This window comes from Macrobrachium rosenbergii, chromosome 18 (assembly GCF_040412425.1).
Source record: "Macrobrachium rosenbergii isolate ZJJX-2024 chromosome 18, ASM4041242v1, whole genome shotgun sequence".
Classification (NCBI taxonomy): Eukaryota; Metazoa; Arthropoda; class Malacostraca; order Decapoda; family Palaemonidae; genus Macrobrachium; species Macrobrachium rosenbergii.
The window spans coordinates 5,598,732-5,618,784 of NC_089758.1; the positions used below are offsets into that span (position 1 = coordinate 5,598,732).

General features: G+C 34.8%; 1 protein-coding gene across 33 annotated transcripts in view; it reads left to right on the forward strand.

The window, feature by feature from the left end:
- LOC136848048 (zinc finger and BTB domain-containing protein 7B-like) overlaps window positions 1–20,053 on the forward strand; it is a 212,859-nt gene that overhangs the window by 86,786 nt on the left and 106,020 nt on the right. For 2 of the 33 annotated variants that reach the window (XM_067120158.1, XM_067120159.1), the window contains exon 6: window positions 18,479–19,224. The exons of 29 other annotated variants lie outside the window; for them this stretch is intronic. In XM_067120158.1, coding sequence (XP_066976259.1) covers window positions 18,479–18,781 — 303 coding nt within the window. In that variant the 3' untranslated portion in view covers window positions 18,782–19,224. Of the gene's footprint in view, window positions 1–8,146; window positions 8,449–15,656; window positions 19,225–20,053 lie in introns of those variants that run through there. 2 more of the 33 variants (XM_067120161.1, XM_067120155.1) reach the window with 2 other exon arrangements.

Below are 20,053 nucleotides of genomic sequence, written 5' to 3' on the forward strand. Positions count from 1 at the left end.
CTTGAATATAATGTATATTATGCACAGATATTACCATTGCCTACAACACAAAGGCCTCTGAAGTTGTGTCATGACTTTTGTATGCTTTCATTTCCTCAAATTCCCTTTCATGTCCTTCCTCCTGTCTTGCAGTTGTCTTCCAGGTAGTTGTGTTGTTTTATATTTATTGCTCCATTTGGAATGACTCGGCATTTCCTGTCTCGATGCTAGATCTTCGCTCACTACTGTAGTTTGGTCTTGCTGTCTTGTTTTCTTGTGATACTCTTTTGGCCATTAAATGAAAAGAAAAAGTTCCTTATCTGCCCAAGTGGCTCTCTAATACCTGTCAGGCTTCCAGTTTCATTCGCACTCTTTGGAAGATAGTAGCTCTTAAATTACTCAGATTGGTGACTATTTATCTATGGACAAGGCTTTGGGTTCACTCTCCTGCTTGTGTTTCTCCTGATTTATAAGTCCTATTATTTGACCTTTCTTATCTTTTTCTGGATATCATCTGGTATGGATTACCCATTCTGTTAGTTGAAGCATGAGAAATTTCAAATGTGAGTATTATAAAAGTACAGAGGGAATTCCACTATTAGTTTCTGTTCAGTATTCCTTATTTTGAAATGTAGATTTGAAATATGAAAGAGTTATTCAAGGGGGAAGTGATAATTTTGCTGGTGGAAATGATTTTTTAAATTCTGTGTTGCTGACATTTTGTGTATTACCTCTAGTAACTGGGCAACATCTGGTTTTGTTCTGTTAAGGGGTGTCATATGTTGCTTTAGGGCTTTTAGTTTTACTTAGAATTATTTTTTTTTATTATGGGAGTGACGCTTTCATTGATGGTATGTAATTTCTTTTTCGAAATAGCCATTAGGTTCGAGTAAATTTATCTTTAGTGAATGGTACCCTGTGCATTATTTGATGTCTTTCATTTTAATGTAAAATAGAATTTGAGACTGTTGGAGTGTTATGCCATTATTTTCAGTGCTCTTTGTCTGGAAGCTTCAATATTGAGACATCTTTTTCTTGTCAAGTGGAATATATATTCTATTTAGTTTTTCTGTACCTTTTTTTGGAGGAAGTTTCAGTGGTGTATACGTGTTTTACAAAGGGTGCAGATTTTCCAATGGACTGAATGTTGGATGCTCAGAACTCATGTCAGGTCTGGCATACTTCCGCCCCTTGGATCAAGCACATTTTATTCTATCATGGAGGCATTTTTGGTTCATTTCACATATAGCCTGCCTCTTTTTCACTATTTTAGGAAGTTAATTAGTACAGTAGAGTATTTACTTAACATTCATGTTTGTAAATGCTTTCTTTCATTTTGAAGGACTTACACTTCACATTTACTAAGTATGTTCTTTCCTGCAGGTGGATTCGAACTTGTACAGTTGGACGTATGATGGCACTACTGCATCTGGTAGGGTTTTTAGGTGCTGCCTTTGTGCGTATTCTACTGCTAGGAAATGCCACATTAAAAAACATGTTCGCACCCACACAGGGGAAAAGCCATTTTCTTGTTACCACTGTTCATATAAGTCATCAACTAAAGAGTCGCTTATCGACCACATGAGGCAGCATACAGGAGAGAAACCTTATGCTTGCAGTTTATGTTCTTTCAGAACTGCACATAGGAAGTCCTTGAGCATGCATAAGTTAATGCACACATGAAACCAGTAAATATGATTATAGAAAATCTCAATACATTCCAGAGGGACAAATCTTTATTCTTAAAATGTTGGTTTTATATATATAATTATATATATGTATATATATGTGTATGTGTGCTTAAAAAATCACAGTAGATGCACATGACTTCAGTATATAAGCGAATACCACAAGAAAATGACATTCAGAAGTTCAGTGCCAAGCATTTTCATGTGTTTATTCATGCATCTTTTTGAATAAACATATGAAAGCGCTTGGTGCTGAACTTCTGTCTGTCATCTTCTTCCTATATATATATATATATATATATATATATATATATATATATATATATATATATATATATATATATATATATATATACACACACACACACACACACACACACACACACACACACACACACACACACACACACACACACAGGCAGTCCCTGGTTATTGGCGCCTCTGTTAGGTATGTATCGATGCCAATGTCGCAATTATTGGCACCGATAAGCTTAAATCATCGCCAAAACTCACCGATTTTCGTTACTAGACGAGCACTGATAGCTGAGCCCACCCGTAACCAGGGACTGCCTGTATTATATATATATATATATATATATATATATATATATATATATATATATATATATATATATATATATATATATATATATATATATATATATATATATATATATATATATATATATATATATGTATATATACACACATGCACAGTATGTATGCTGGCATATAGGGCGACCTTTTAACGTTAAAAAATCTCCCCCAAAAAGGGGGGGGTCGTCTTATGCACGAGGTATAAAAAGATAGGCTAACCACAGAAGTGTCAGTTGTGTTGATAGTTAACTACCATCACAACTATCAACATTGTAAGCAAAGAAATGGTAAAAACTGTGGATAATTCAAGTGAATCACGAGCAACACAACTATCGATACTGTAAACAAACCAACTTTAATTACAGTAATTACTGTAGGTAATTACCATAATTAGATGTTAGGATGAGTGAGCTGTCACTTTGTTACTAGCTGTATCCAGTGTACCATTATTTTAAGGCAATAATGTTAGACAATTTTGCTTTTGATACTTATTATATAATGCCCTTAACATTGGGGTTCTTTCCAATTTTAATGGAATACGTTTATGCGGATCTACTTCCAACAGCCGTTGAGCATGTGCCATGATGTTTATATCTTTCCTAGGGGAATAAAAAAGTATTTTTTTGTAATGGTGAGCTTTGCCAGACATTTTAAAATCTTGGAAGATACTGATTTTACACAATTTTGGTACAATAATTCCAATAATTATTGATTTCTTTTATGTACCAACTAACTTACATCAGCTGATAGTGTTATTTAATTTGATAAATTGGGGGTCATCTTATATGACAAACATACCTATAAGCCTACATTTTTACATGAAAAGTGCAGGTCATCTTATATGCTGAGTTGCCTTATACGTCAGCATATATGGTATATCATACAGGTATTGTCCTACTTACAATGAGTTTAGGTTCCAAAACCCATCGTTTGTTGAAAAAACTGTATCCCAAATTTAGCCTAGCCAACACTAGGGTATTCAGTACCATCTGTACATATATGGAAGCCTAGCATACACTTTACAGTGTACTCTATACATATACGGTATAGTAATTATTAATATCAGCTAATTCTGGAGGTTCAATGCAGATTGCCTTTGATAATTCAGTACTGTAAGGGGTAATCACCAAGATTCGGTCCGTCCAACTCCGTCGTCGGCACACTTAAGGTACCAGGTTGTTGAAGGCTGTGTATAACTAAAAGTTGGAAGGGGAGTGGGATAATAAAGTAGCAAATTTGAGTTTTAAAGAGTTTACCGTATATACTTGCGTATCATGTGACTTTTGAAGACCTATATTTGAAGCTAATTTTACAAGATATAAAGTTAGCTTATGCAATATCCACATAGTATCGTATTTTAAAATACGAACATAACGAATATGCATCTTTTCCATGGATCTTCTAAAAAGTTATTCTTTACTACATTGTATCCAATATCACATGTATTCTCATATTACTCCTGTATCATAAAAATACGAACATGGCGATCAGTGTTTTGCTTTGGAAATCAGCTGAGGGCAATTACACGGTAAGTTTATTTCACTGTATTTAACTCAATGCAGGCGATTTTCTTGCTTCTAGTTAGCGTAATGTACATCTCGTTGTGAATTAAATTGTTATTTTTTCGTTAATAGATGTCATTAGGGACTTTTTTTTTTGTAAAAACAATGACAGATTCCATTTGCTGTTTTCACTTGAATTCATCATAATAGGAACTTTACGCATTTATCTTTTATTGACATAAAAACAACAATAAAATGTGTTCTTTCATTACCAGTAGTTTTGATTCTCCAATTTAATTTATGGTGGAATTTGATGGCATATCAAAGTTTACGGATGTTTCATCCATGTTGCCAGTGCATGATAATTTTTAGTCATTAGCAGCTAGAATATTGTTTTCTCAGCGTCAGCTACAACTTGCAGCTTAAATTTAGGAGTATGTTTCCTTGTTGCTCTTTCTCCATAGTGAATAAGGGTATAATGTAAAAATATATCAGTCCTATTCTACTTAACGTCATTTGTAATATAACTACAGTATAGTAATTGTGCAAGCAAAACAGCTGTTTTTCTCCAATTCGGATGTTCATAGCAAAATAGCTGTTTCTCATTCGGATATTTATTGCTGTGTGCATTTAAGCAATGAGTTTAACGTTACCAATAATACCTTTATCATTCTTTTACTTTTTCAACTTATTTAACTAGATGGGATAAAGAGTTGGAGGAAAAGACGTTCGTTTATTGTAATTTGGTCTCTCTCGCTGCTTGATTGTATGCTGCTGCTTGCACCTGTCGCACGTGAAATTTAAAAATATTTTTAAAATATTGGTATAGGTATTAGTTGCTAACCCCATCACAAAAACAAATTATCACAAGGTGAATTATTATAACTCCAGCGCTGTTTTATATATATATATATGAAATTTTTTATCACACCGTGATTTATATACAATCATGAAGCTACAAGTGTCGCTTAATATCAAATCCTCGCTGCCTCGGGAATATCCCCTTTGGGGAATTATCACAGAAGGGGAATTTATAAGTGATAAATGGGCGGACACTGCCGAGTCTCGATCCCACGACACAGATACTCATCCAGCAACTCCAGTCGACATTCTACCCACTGAGCTATCAAGAGAGGTATAAGTTAATGCCGAGTCTGGCGTACTTTATCTACCTGTCAAGAGCGGGGAAATTGTACTTAGCTTCGGCATTAACCCACCTCCACCATGATAGTTCTTTGGTACGTTTGGAACACGGAGCTCTTTTTATACCCTTTTTTGTACTCATCTTTATCTAGATTTTGACATTACCCAACAGGACCTTGGCTCTATTAATTTGGATAAACGGGATTACTGAGTGTGTGTGTGTGTGCAAGGGCAACTCCGTACTCTCCCTCACTTGACCTTGTTAATACTACTTAAACATAAACATTAAATATACAGTACTTATAAAAACAACCATCACACTTGAAACTGAAAACAGTATGCAAAAAGCAGCTATCTACCTTATTTTCCCATACCTTCAACAGAATAAACTCTATAAATATGCTTAAAAACAATAAAAGGAAACCCTCACTTTTTCTCTTACATGACACTCAGCATGGTAGGTTACACAATGTTTTTCATTTACCCCAAGCACTGTAAGGTACACTGTACTGAATACAAAAAAAGGTAAACCCTTTATTTTTTTATTGTTTGCACAATATGCTAGCTTACACACAAAAATTTTTCATGAACGCGACACGCAGTATGGTAGGCTACACATGTGTTCTTGTGTATGTTTATCACTTGATATTTCATGTCTAGTGTATGTAAAAATATTTAAAATACGAACTTTTAGGTACTGGCAACACATGTTATTTAGTCTTGTGCCACCAGTGCCAACGAATGAGTGTCTGTATATACATACTCTACGCACGCACAACTGCGTTTATCTTTTGGGTTGTAAAAAGAAAAAGTGAGAAAATATAGCATAAATATAAATGAGGATAGTATAAAGCATAAATTAAAAGAGTTAAGGAGTGTGTATGTTACTGTACAGGCTTCATTGTAAGCAATAGCTCTCTCTCTCTCTCTCTCTCTCTCTCTCTCTCTCTCTCTCTCTCTCTCTCTCTCTCTCTCTCTCTCTCTCTCTCTCTCTCTCTCTCTCTCTCTCTCTGTTGCCTTGTTACAGTACAGTACTATACATTTACAGTACATTACTATACATATCCTTTTATAAAATGTAGAAAAATCATAAACATAAAAACACGAAACCAAACGACCTCTAGCAAGTCATATGTCTACCTAGACCTCTTTACCCATCCAACACTGCATCGCACCCTCTCTCAGCCAGGAAAACTGCTCACCAGTTCTGCCCACTTTCCAAAACAACCCCTTCTCTGAGTGGAGTGAGTTCCTACACAGTCTTGCTGCCCCTCCCTTCCCATGGTGTCCAGCTATCCGACCCCAAACCGCCCCCCCCCCCATCCTGGGAACTTTTCAGGCCTCCCACCCCCAAAAATCTTTCTCAGTTTAAGAATATTAGTTGGCAGATGACAGGATATAATGAGAAGTGGTGATGTAAAGGAAATTACAGAAGTTCCGTATGTAGATGAGATAATGATGAAGGGAAGATGGAGATGGTTTAGACATACCCTTTCCACAACTCCTGAAAAGTTAAGTATACCTTAGTTTAACCAGACCACTGAGCTGATTAACAGCTCTCTCTCCTAGGGCTGGCCCGAAGGATTAGATTTATTTTACGCGGCTAAGAACCAATTGGTTGCCTAGCAATGGGACCTACAGCTTATTGTGGAATCCGAACCACATTATAACGAGAAATGTATTTCTATCACCAGAAGTAAATTTCTCTTATTCTTCATTGGCTGGCCGGAGACTTGAACTCATAGATATGTGGAAGATAAAGCAGAGAGACAATGGGTGGAATTTCAGAACCCTTTTTGTTTGTTGAACAAAAATATATTTTTTTCGTAAACAATAATTATTTGCAAAATATTAACTTAAACGTTATTTATACACTTATAATATGAAGTTCAAATATTGACTTGTATTGAAAAATGTATGCTCAGTTAAAAAAAGGAAAAATGTAATTTTGATTATTTCTACAAATGACATCTCTTCCCCTTTATTGTGAAAGATTAAGCCTCATCAGATACTGTAATTTCTCTTGGCATTCATTTGGATGGCTTCAAGAAGCATCTTCTGCGAAGATTACTTTTAAAATTGGTACATTTATACATTTCATATGGTGTGTAAGCCCCTTGGTGTTTTTCATAATTCTCGAAGTAGTTATGTAAATTCATGTTGTTACATTTTTGTCTGTCCGAAGGTTTGGATATAAATAAAAGGATAATCCATTATACTGTAATGTGTTTCCCTTAAAACTCCATGTGAAAACCATTACTTAGTGATGCTTTGATATCATGAAACTTTGTGACATCTAGAAAGTGAAGATTATATTGGTATGTACAAGTACTGTTGCTTCTCTCTTTGCCAATGCATTAGATGCAAATGTGCATTAGATGTATCCTTGTTCTTTGCCAATGCATTAGATGCAAATGTGCATTAGATGTATCCTTGTTGTACAAGGATGTTTTGAAGAAAAAAAGTGTTTTGAGGAAAAATTATTATACTTTTGCTGTAAATATATATAAAAAAAAAAATTTGAAATGCCCTACTCCCATGGTTTTTGGTCATTTTCACATCTCTCCACCCCATTCACTTTGATAGTTGGTAGAATTACCATTAGGATTTAGCACCATCACTATCATTAACTTCTCTATCAGTTGTTAGTAAATTATTTTCGTAATAATAAAGTGTACAGAAAAGCTTCACAATCAATTGAAATAAATTTATTGAAGCCATAAATGCAAGAAAAGATGCTACTTCCATAGCTGTTACAGACTGTCACCAGAGTGTAGTACTATCACTGCTATGTATACCATCTGATTGTTAAAAAATATTGCTGATAAAATATGAAAAAACAAATAAAATCTTTGCAGTCTATTAAAAAAAAAAACCATGTAAGGCACAAATATAATGGCTCAGATGACAAAATAAGAAAATTTGAAGAATGTTTTGCCCAACTGATCACAATGATGGAAGATTGCAACTCTGTGCTTATGGTTAGTTCCATATTATTTTTATTCCAGCCACATTAAATGCAGGTTGGATATTTATTCTTTTTGTAAAGAAAAAACCACATCTTATACACCCACGGTTATGCTACAGTACTCTGTTATGTGTTCACTTTACTGTATCTGCCGTGCACCGAGTTCATGATTGAAAAGTTTTTGGGTTTGATTTCATGAGCCGTGTACTTTTTTCCCCCTGTCACATGCAAGTAGCTAATTAGCTTACTAAGGAAAGCCTCTCCTACAGGTGGATTTGAGCTACAACGATTGGATGTATGGTGGAACTGCAGTGAGTAACGGGATTTATCAGTGCACTTTTTGTTCTCATACTGCTGTTAGAAAGGACTACATGTCAAAACACCTCCGCACCCACACAGGAGAAAAGCCTTATACATGTCTTCAGTGTCCATATCGAGCTTCAACTAAAGAAACTCTGAATTCACACCTGAGGCAGCATACCGGAGAAAAACCGTATGTTTGCAGTCTCTGTCCTTTTCGAAGTGCACATCGTTCCTCTTTACGAATTCACAAGCAGACTCACAGTTAATGGTGTGTTCTAAGTGTCAATTCTCTTCTAGCATTAAAGCATTTAACACTCTCTCTCTCTCTCTCTCTCTCTCTCTCTCTCTCTCTCTCTCTCTCTCTCTCTCTCTCTCTCTCTCTCTCTCTCTCTTAATGATTAAAGCCTTTAAACATTTTGATAAACTCTCTCTCTCTCTCTCTCTCTCTCTCTCTCTCTCTCTCTCTCTCTCTCTCTCTCTCTCTCTCTCTCTCTCTCTCTCTCTCTCTCTCTTAATGATTAAAGCCTTTAAACATTTTGATAAACTCTCTCTCTCTCTCTCTCTCTCTCTCTCTCTCTCTCTCTCTCTCTCTCTCTCTCTCTCTCTCTCTTCTTTTCTCTCTAAAGTTCTTTATTAACATTTAAACATTTTGATATCACTTTCAAATTTTAGACACAAAGCTATTTCCAGTAAACAACCAAAGGACTTGAGTTTATTGTAGTATCATTATGAAAAGTGTATTACTTTATCAATATGTGTAGTTTGCTTTATATTTATTATTTTCCAAGTCATGTATAGTATCATAGTCAATTTGTGCATCACACAGATCAGATCATTTTATGAGATAGTAGTGGAGAGCAGTATAGGTGAGGGCCTTTATTACAAATTTTATGGGGAAAGAGGAGTGTGGACAAATGAAAAAATCCTTAGAAAATTACTATAGTTAAAATATAGAATGCAGCATGAAGAATATTAGCATCCTTGGCTAAAGTAAAAACATACAATACAATTTATATAACAATTTTGATAGCCGTGCCATTCAGGTAGCTTGCAGTCTTACTTAACAATATTATAGATTGCAGTGCAGCTTGACAATTTTATAGATTGCAGTGCAGCTTACTATTATCAGGAAAACATTTAAAGTGACAGTAACTCAAGTAACAACCTTGGTCTTCAGGACCTGAATTTCATAATCAGTCAATCAACAAATAGGTGTTCCTCCAAAAATTTGCTGACAAGCTTCTTTTGTCATGTAATCTGAATATCAGATTATAGTTATTATAGTAAAATAGTTTAACAACACAAGTTAGACTAACCTTGTGAGAGTTGGACCTTTTTGATTGTATGGGCAAGCAAAGTTGTTTAAGGGGTATTGACAGTTTGGACAGTTGAGTGTCCAGATAAACTTATCCTAAAGTATTGTCTGACAAAATTTTTCAGAAGAGTTTACAGACAATTTTGTTCATTGCTCTTATTGCCCTATGCGAGATAAATTATCATATAGCTTTTTTATGATCGATGAGAGGTAAATTATCATATAACTTTTTTATGATCGATGAGAGATAAATTATTGTATAGCTTCTTTATGATCTGTTGATCTCATTTAGATGGAAATTGTCTTCATTTACTTTAGTTCCCTACCAAAGTACCATTGTTTCATTGATGGGAAGTGATATCTAAGAAATTGCAGACACATATCTATTTTTTTTTTTGCAAATGAAGAGTTAAGTGTGGCACAAAAATTATTTTATCAAAATGTTTTTCATTTTGTGACATACAGTACAACAATAAAAATAAGCAAATCAACATTTTATTTTCAGATATACACAAGTAAATGTGTATACCTCTCAAAAGGAACTTTCTTGACAAGTAAAAAAAGAAAAAAGATCACAATAGGTGAAAAGATTATACTCCAGGTTCATTTTGATATTTAGTATATTGTAATGTCTTTGCTTAAGTCATGATTAATTCAGGTTTATATATATTTTGCATAATTTAATATCTGTTTCATAATTAATAATAATATTTCATAATTAATATAATAATATATATATATATATATATATATATATGTATATATATATATATATATATATATATATATATATATATATATATATATATATATATATATAATGTATACACACACACAGTGTAACTCGAGTTTATACAAATATTTTGGGAAATGAAAGAAAAGTAATTGAGCAGAAAATGTTCTTTAAACATATGCATTTAAGGATTCATTTGTCATTGAGGGGAATTATAAAGTAACCAATGTCATTAGCGCTGCTTTCATTATTATTATATAATATAATATAATATATATACATTTATATATATATATATATATATATATATATATATAAAGCGGTCCCGGTTTCTGACGGGGTTCCCTTCTTACCGCGTCGTAACCCGAAAATCGTCGTAAGCCCGAAAATCGTCAAAAATCATAAGAAAACCTTACTTTTAATGCTCTGGGTGCATTGAAAACGATGTAAACTGCATTATTATTGAGTTTTACATCAAAAAAACCTTCAAATTATGATTATTCTGCCGTTTTGGGGGCCATATTTCTTCCGTCGGATCGTCGGACGACGTCGTAACCCTGGAACATCGCGTCGTAAGCCAGAAATAATTTCTGATGAATATATTTGAAAAAGCGTAAATAAGCCGAACCGTCGTAAACCGGGGACTGCCTATATATATATATATATATATATATATATATATATATATATATATATATATATGTATATATATATATATATATATATATATATATATATATATATATATAATATATAATAGTTACAATGCCCTCTTAACTTTCTCGAATTCTTCGCACTTTTTTGGATATGCTTGTCACTACAAAGCCTTAAGATCCATGTGCAAGAAATATGAAGAAATTTTGATGTGCAGTAACGGGAAACGAACCCTGGTCCGCTAATCAGAATGAGGTTCACGGTCAGGTCGACAATAGTACCTCGTTCTGACTAGCAGAGCTGGGTTCGTTTCCTGCTACTGCACATCAGAATTTCTTCATGTTTCTTGCACTTGGATCTGAAGGCTTTGTAGTGACAAGCGTATCCTAAAAACCGCAAAGAATTCAAGTAAGTTAAGTGGGCATTGTGGCTATTACAATACATATGTATCTGGTAAAAGTCACCAGTAGATTCTACATTTTATATATATATACATATATTTTATATATATTGTATATATATATATATATATATATATATATATATATATATATATATATATATATATATATATATATATATATATATATATATATATAATATATATATACTGTATATATATATAATGTGTATACAGTACAAAATATTTTTAATAAAGTAGAGACTGATCATCCTCAAAGGAGTTACCCTTATGGCCCTGCAAGGCAGTCCTTTATACAGACCAGATGATAGTAAGGATTCTCTTATAGTTTTTCTAAACCAGGATAGTGCCTGTTGGTCCTGCAATGGACTCGAGGCAAGGTGTGTGTATATATATAAATTGTTGATTAATATAATTTATACCTTTTTCCAATAAAATTTCACTTGTTTCCTGACTTTCACTCTACCTTTTACATGATTCTTGTGTGTGAGAGAGATATATAGGAAAATGTTGGTAACACGGGTTACACTGAACAGGCTGAGAAAAGTTTTTGGGGATGGGGGAGGTTTGGAGAAGTTTCCAAGGTAGGGAGTTGGGTCTGATGGCTGGGCACCATGGGAGAGGAGGGGCAGCAAGGCTGTGTAGAGGGGCTTTGTTTTGGAAGGTGGGTGGAGCTGGGGAGTAGTTTCTATGACTCGGAGGGGGTGCGAATTCAGTGGTGGGTGGGTGAAGAGGGATAGGTAGATGCCTGGACTTGGCACAGCTTGTTTTGTTTCATGTTATGCTTTTTATGTTTTTATTTATGTTTTATGCTATTATCATTTAGATTTTTACTGTATTTTCTAATTTTTTAAATTTTTACAACCCAAAAGATAAATGCAATTGTGTGCATAGGGTATGAAAGAGAGAGAGAGAGAGAGAGAGAGAGAGAGAGAAACTGAGATGAATAGAATATTCTTTGATATCATCACTTTCTTATGATCTTAAATGGAAAAATAAAGTCTGCAGTAGTATACAGTATATGTATACAGTATTGCTATATACAGGAAGCTTTTGCCAACTTGATCAATTGGCCTCTTCAGCCTGAGTAAACATAGAAATAATCTATATACACTATATAAAAATGGATTATGTATGTGTGTGTGTGTTTGTGTGTGTATGTTCCATGATAACTCTGAAATGCATTGAGCAATTTCAACCAAACTTGGTATACTTGTGGCTTACTGTCTGGAAAAGAATACTGTGGGGATAAGACATCACTGGCACCAGAGGAGGGTTGGTGGGAAGGGTATGACATGTAAAAATAACCGAAAATGACTGATATTAGTGTCTAATCCAAAGTTTTCGAGGTTGCTGAGATGAATAGTGACACTCCCGATGCCCTTTAAGTTTAAGTTCAGCTGTGATAGGAAGGCGGGGGTGATGATGGGTGAAAAATAAAATGCTAAAAATGACAAGATATTAGTGTCCAATCTACAGTTTTCAAGGTTGCTGAGAAGAATAGTGACACTCCCGATGCCCTTTAAGTCTAAGTTCAGCCCCGATAGAAATGGTGGGGTGAGGATGAGTGAAAAATAAAATGTAAAAAATGACAGATATTAGTGTGTAATCCATAGCTTTCGAGGTCGCTGAGATGACTAGTGACACTCCTGATGCCCTTTAAGTCCAAGTTCAGCCACGATAGGAAAGGGGGTGAGATGGGGTGAAAAATGAAATGAAAAATACGGGGCAATTATCTTAACAGGAAAGGGAGAGAGTGAGAGGGAGAAGTGAGAGTAGAGGGGGCATTAGTGAGAAGAGGGAAAGAGTGATGGGAGAGTTGGAGAGAGAGAGTATAGGGGGTGTTAGGGAGGAGAAAGAGGGAAAGATTGAGGGAGAGAGAGAGAGAGAGAGTAGAGGGGGTGTTAGGGAGAAGAAAGAGAGATAGTAGAGGGGGTGATAGGGAGGAGAAAGAAGGAAAGAGAGAGAGTGAGTTTATCAGTTGTCATTCAGTTTTCCCAGGCAGCGCCAGGTTGGTCAGCTAGTATTACATATATGACAACATCTTTGAAAACTGGAAGTTATGAAATAGCTTGTTATTCTTTCAGGTAATCCCAGAATTACTCAATAGTCTAATAGCAATTCCATGGGAACGTCTTGGCACAGTAGAGGCTAGTACAGTATATTGGTCATTTGTGTGAGTGCTTGTTGGGTCTCCAAAAATGGTGAATTTGGAACAACCTTTCTCAGAGAATTGCTAATAGACTGTTGAGCAATTCTGGAGTTAGAAAGAATAACAAGCTGTTTTATAACTTCTATTTTTCAAAGATGTTGTCATATGAGTAACAATATTTCTATGTTTATTCAGGCTGAAGAGGCCAACTGATCAAGGTGGCAAAAGCTTCCTGTACATACTACTTCAGACTTATTTTTCAATAAAATATTATCTTGTGTACTATTATATGTGTGATAATCATATTTAGTCAATTAAACGCTAGAAAACACGTGCAAACTGGCACACACCAAGTACAGACTGTAAAGGCAACGTTTATGAAACACCACATGTAGATGTAAACGCACAGAGGCATACAAGTAAAGTTTCTGTGACCATAAGGTAAAATGACAGATCATTAATTTTAGTAAAGGAAAATGATCAACTATTTTTTACTAGTGTTCTTGGAATGAATTTGCTTTGAGTGGTCATTGTCAAGAAATTCCGTATGCATTAAAGATGTAAACGCAGTGTTGTAATGTGATACGCAAACGCAGTTTATGCATTATAAACTGAACGAATTACATTTTTGGTAAATTGTACTAGGCTAGGCTTTCAAACAAGATTACCGAACTTATGGCTTATGTAACAATTCATAACCATCTCTTAGAATTAACAACCACTTACCAAAGAACTGACATAAACATCGTCGGGTATGACGTAAACAAACGAATCTGGAAACAGCTGTTTGTGATTTTGAGGGATTTTACTTGTTAATGTAAAGTATGGTAGTCTACCTTTGTATACATGTTTTACATTTATGTGCAAAAATAAAGATAATAATTTCAGTAATACATTTGTTTCTTTTAGAATAATTCCAATAATACATTTTTTTTTTTTCACCCAAAAAATTGTTCCCCTAAGTTATTTCACAAGTAGCTCAAGTAGCTGATTCTGAGGACATAAACGTTAGTAATTGCAAATGGCGACCAGTTGGTTTTCTTATACATAGTAGGATGGTGGTGTAACATGATAATAATGCAGTATAAATCTGTGCAGTAAGTAAAATTTCAGTTTCATTACCTTTACCCTCTTCTTAAATAGGGTGTAGGTCAGTAGTAGTTCACACACACAGGTACACAGTTTGTGTCTTGTCTCTGGTAATATTGTACGATATGGTAACAACTGATAAGAAGTAAGTGTACTGTATTTATGCAGTGTATTTTGTTACAAATATGGGGAAAAAGGTAGATAATTACCTTTTGCATAAAGTTTTCAGTTTATGTTGTTTATAAGCACATTGAGTAATTACACTTACGTGGTACTGTGTTGACTTTTTTAGGTGGGGAAGGGTACAGCGTTGCCCGTGGACACCCCTAGATTTTTTTTTACTTGTACCCTACCTGGATTTTGCTATTATCCGACTGGCCCTTGGCTATGTTAATGCAGAAAATTGAAGGATTACTGTAAGTGTGAACGATTGGCCTAGTATCCATTTGCATAAATTGAATAGGCTATCACAGCTATATTCAAGATAAAGGTAATGGTAATGAAACTGACATGTTACTTACTGAATCCATTTATACTGTATTATCATCATATTATCATCATAACACTGTATAAAAAAAGCTGACCGTCCGCTATATGCATTCAAGTAGGCTAGGCTAATGTCTTCTCAGAATCAGCTGATGGAAGCCTGTCAGTGAAATAATAAGGAGAGTAATTTTTTAGTTGCTAAAAGAAATAGATTATTACTAGAATTATTTTTTTGTACATAAATGTAAAACAATATACAAAATTAAACTAATATACCCTATTAAACTAATATACCCTATATTAAAATCCCCCAAAACAGCTTTAACCAATGTGTTTGTTTATGTTTTACTTATGTATGTCAATTCTTTGAGGTGGTGATGAAATGGATCACACTACAGTAGTATCAAATTATCCCGTTGCACCTTAGGTGAACCTAAAATATACAATATATATAGTAAAGTTTTGAATTGCATGATTTTTTATTTCACCAAAGTTTCATTGAAAATCGAAGTAGACATTTGTTTATGTATTTTTTACACCTTGTCATATGTTACTTTTTTTTGTGTGTGTATCATTTAAGTGTCCTTGTCTTTCCTGATGGTTCACTAAGCATGCCTTTCCTTCAGGTGGATTTGAACTTACACAGTTGGACGCATTGTGGATATACTGCAACTGAAGGAGTCTTTCATTGCAACTATTGTCCTCATACTGCTATTAGGAAGGACTACATTTTAAAGCACATACGGACGCATACTGGAGAGAAGCCATATGCTTGTTCTTATTGTTCACATCGGTCATCAACAAAGGAGGCTTTAAACTCACACAGGAGGCAGCATACAGGAGAGAAACCATTCGCATGCATCATGTGCTCTTTCAGAACAGCACATAAGCATTCCTATAACAAGCACATGGAAGTCCATAAACCAGTATCTCATTAAGTGTTCTCAGTAATGTGTATTACGTGACACTTGTGCCCGTTGTTTTCTTCGTGTCTTGTTTTATGACTGGTTTGGATGTAATTCAAGTGTTTGTTTACTGCTCTTTTTGCGTTGCTAAAGAAAGGCAGTTTCACGATGCTGAGAGTGTGTAGCAGGTTCAGCTTTCAGATAGGTAGAAAATGTTTTGTCTGGTTGTCATATGTTGTATTACTCAAGGAAGCCATGTATCTTGAATAGCGAAGAAATAATAACTGCAAATTCAGCTTGACTAAATAATTTGTAAATGTTTAGTTTAAAAACTACAGGACCACTGATGGTCAGTATGGAAACTTCTGTGAACCTACTAGAAATGAAGATTATTTTTTATTGTATGCTAGTAATGATTAAATCTTACCATGACTCTCAAGTAGGTAATCATAAAATGAAACTGTTTGGTAAAGGGAGTTTCTAAGTTGAAGTTGATTGGTCCTAGAAGCAGGGGCATAACCATTTCCAAATTGCTAAAACCAATGTTCCCTCTTGAATTTTTTCTTGAAAACACTATATATTTATTTCTTAGGCAGTCGATACAACAAAAGATATGTGGGATAACTGTTTTTCTGTCATTATTATTTATGCAGACGCTCAAAATTTTGAGAGGCTGTTTTGCTCCACAGAACCGTTTTGAAGCCTGATGCCCCATTGTCATGGGTTTATCTGAATTACACTGCTGCATCTACTTGTAAATATTCATGACTTATTGCATTCTGTTTTCTATTTTTCACTCACAAGGAGACACATCAGTCTCCCCAACAATCTTACAGGTTCCATCCCCACCACTTAAATCCACCTCTCGTTTCTATTTTGTGGAAACTTGCTTTGCGAGTCGGTGGTCTTTCAGGAGTTTTTATTTTTAATGTTTTACATTTTACACAAGAATAAAGTGGAAATTTTATCATGCACTTTTCGCATGCTTTGAAAAACAGTCTTACCCTATAAAATGTAGTTTACTATTGACTCTTAACAAAAAAGTTTGCTGAGATTGTTGAGACAAGGATAGTCAGTTCTCCAGCTTCATAGAAATATGAATGGCTTAATAAGATAGCTCTAAATTGAGCATCACAAGATAGTTAGCTGAGAAATTAGTATCGAGGAACATGTTTAGCTTGGAAACTTTTACATCCACCTTAGAATCTAATAGGAAAGGAGTAAGGACTAGGTGGAGCAACAGAGATTTTTAGGCTTGAACTGCTGTACTTCTCATTTACTTTTTATGATAAAAGCCTACTTGGTTTTAGTGGTTGCTGACTTAATACATTATTCTTGTTATTTACTAGACCAGTAGAGCCAGTTAATCACTTAATAGGGTTTCTTGTGACCATCATTATTTGAGAACAAAAAGTAATAAGACATATGTGTTATAATTTGTATTGCATTGCTTAGTGAGACAAAATTTCGTAAAACTACTCATATGATGAAAAATCTGACCCTAGAATTGATTGGAAGGGCCCAGATATATGATACCATGACAGAAATGCAGTTAAAGAAAGGAAGATAGAAGAGGAAGTGTCTAGTGACTCATGAACAATTACATGTTAGATATGTGGCCGTTCTGTGTTCTCAATAACTAGTCTGTGTTCACATATGGATGGATTTACACAAGCAAAAATCATTCTGCAGAATAATTTTACATAAGACTAAACTGTAGTGATGAGGATACAGTATACATTTTTTTTCCTTATTTTTGCCTCCAGCAGCAGTATAACAGCAGAACTGTTACTCTCATGTTTTTGGAGCTGTTACTGTTTTGTTTTCATTCTTCAGAAAAACGGGACAAAATATTGGATACAGTATTTATAAATATTTTTTTGTCTCAAGAAAGCCTGTGAGATCAAGTTGGATACATTAATAATGAAGGGTTTGATATTAAAGTCACAGAAACAGAAATCAGAGATATATTCAGTAACTTCGAAGATTTTTACGTTGGAGAGGAAGCCAAATTATGATAGGTGGAATTGCTACAACAGATCAGATAGCTTAAAGAAGGACATTAATTCACTACTTTTCCCTTCCCCTTCCATGTTAGAAAGCTTCTGAAGGTCCCATGAAATCACTCTTAACAGCATCCATTTCTTGGTTAATTAATTGTGGGATTGTCTGTATCTGTGGTGCTGTCAGATTAAGCCTACTGCTATAAATGTGGTTAAATGAGGTTGTTTGCTGTATAATTTCCCTTAGATGCAATCATTTACTGTTCGTTGCACAGATAGTCATGTAAAAAAAAAAGTGAAGAAGTTGCAGAAGATAATGGACACTTTTGTGGTACAAGCACGTGTCTTGTGTTGCTATTCTTACCTTGACAAGAATGAATATTGTATAGTACTTGTTGCAAATGCGTTGATGGACCAAATGGTATCATTAAAGTTCTGTTTGTGTATTTAGCTGTATCAGAATTTCCCATGACAAACTGCCACATTTTATTAGTGAATAAATTACATCTTCCCAGTACTCAAGTTCGGTATTTTCTGCAGGTAACCCCGAACTCTGAGGAATTGAGGACTACGGGCATACAGGTTGTTGGCGACTCATACCAATGTAACTATTGTTCTTATAGTGCTCCAAGGAGAGATTACGTTCAGAAGCATGTTCGCACACACACAGGAGAAAAGCCGTATGCATGCCCATATTGTTTTTATCGATCGACAGTGAAGAATTCATTGAATAGACATTTAAAATTACACATGAATGAAAAGACTCACACTTGTTATTTGTGTCCGTTTCGTACCTTCCAAAAGACTCGACTGGATTACCATATGCAGGCACACCATACATAAATGAACATCACTGTAATAGTAACCTCCTTCTAGTGCTTAAGTGTCCAGCCTACAGATACGGTGCTATTAAAATACATTTCTTTCAACTACGAAACTTCAGTTAGGTCTTGACTATAGTTTACTGTCAAGTGTAAAACTGAGTTGATGGTAGGACTGTGTTGATTTACTTTGGTAATAAAAACAAAACAGTCAGTTGAATAATGTTTTGAAGTCTATTTGAAAATTTAAAAAAAATTTCAGTAAGAACAGATTTATGTTTTCCTTTATAGCTTTAATCAACAAACACATGTAACCATGCATAATTTATTTGTGGTTTTTTATCCAAAGCTGTTGAAATGTAAGTAATTTGAAAGTTTGAAAAATGAAAAAATAGTATTCTAACTCCACATTTGTCATGCCTGTAGTTGTGTGCAGATGTCACAAGGAATAAAAATGTTGTCGTATTCACAGTTTTATTTTCTTTGCAGCTTTTTCTTTGATAAACTCCCTCTTAAAGGTCATGGATTGCTCTCTCTCTCTCTCTCTCTCTCTCTCTCTCTCTCTCTCTCTCTCTCTCTCTCTCTCATGAAAGCCTTTAAACATTTTGATAAAGTCTCTCTCTCTCTCTCTCTCTCTCTCTCTCTCTCTCTCTCTCTCTCTCTCTCTCTCTCTCTCTCTCTCTCTCTCTCTCTCTCTCTCTCTCTCTCTCTCTCTCTCTCTCTCTCTCTCTCTCTCTCTCTCTCTCTCATGAAAGCCTTTAAACATTTTGATAAAGTCTCTCTCTCTCATGAAAGCCTTTAAACATTTTGATAAAGTCTCTCTCTCTCTCTCTCTCTCTCTCTCTCTCTCTCTCTCTCTCTCTCTCTCTCTCTCTCTCTCTCTCTCTCTCTCATGAAAGCCTTTAAACATTTTGATAAAGTCTCTCTCTCTCTCTCTCTCTCTCTCTCTCTCTCTCTCTCTCTCTCTCTCTCTCTCTCTCTCTCTCTCTCTCTCCTGTTTTGAGTACTCTGACTTTTAATGAGACAGTGAAAAAATATTTATTTGTTGATGTTGTGAACACAGGAACCAGACAGAATGAAAGAAGTTGTGGATAGAGACCAGTTTGAATGGACTGAAAAGAATACTCGTACAGGTACTAACAGAGAAGTTTCAGTACATCCATTAGTCACTGCATAAAGCTCACTGTTCAGTGAAAACAGATGGTCTGTGTGGTGGTGATGATGGTTACGCTTTCATGGTTATGAGGGACAGAAACTTTTCAGTAGCAAGAAGGACAGGATAAACTAAATGAAA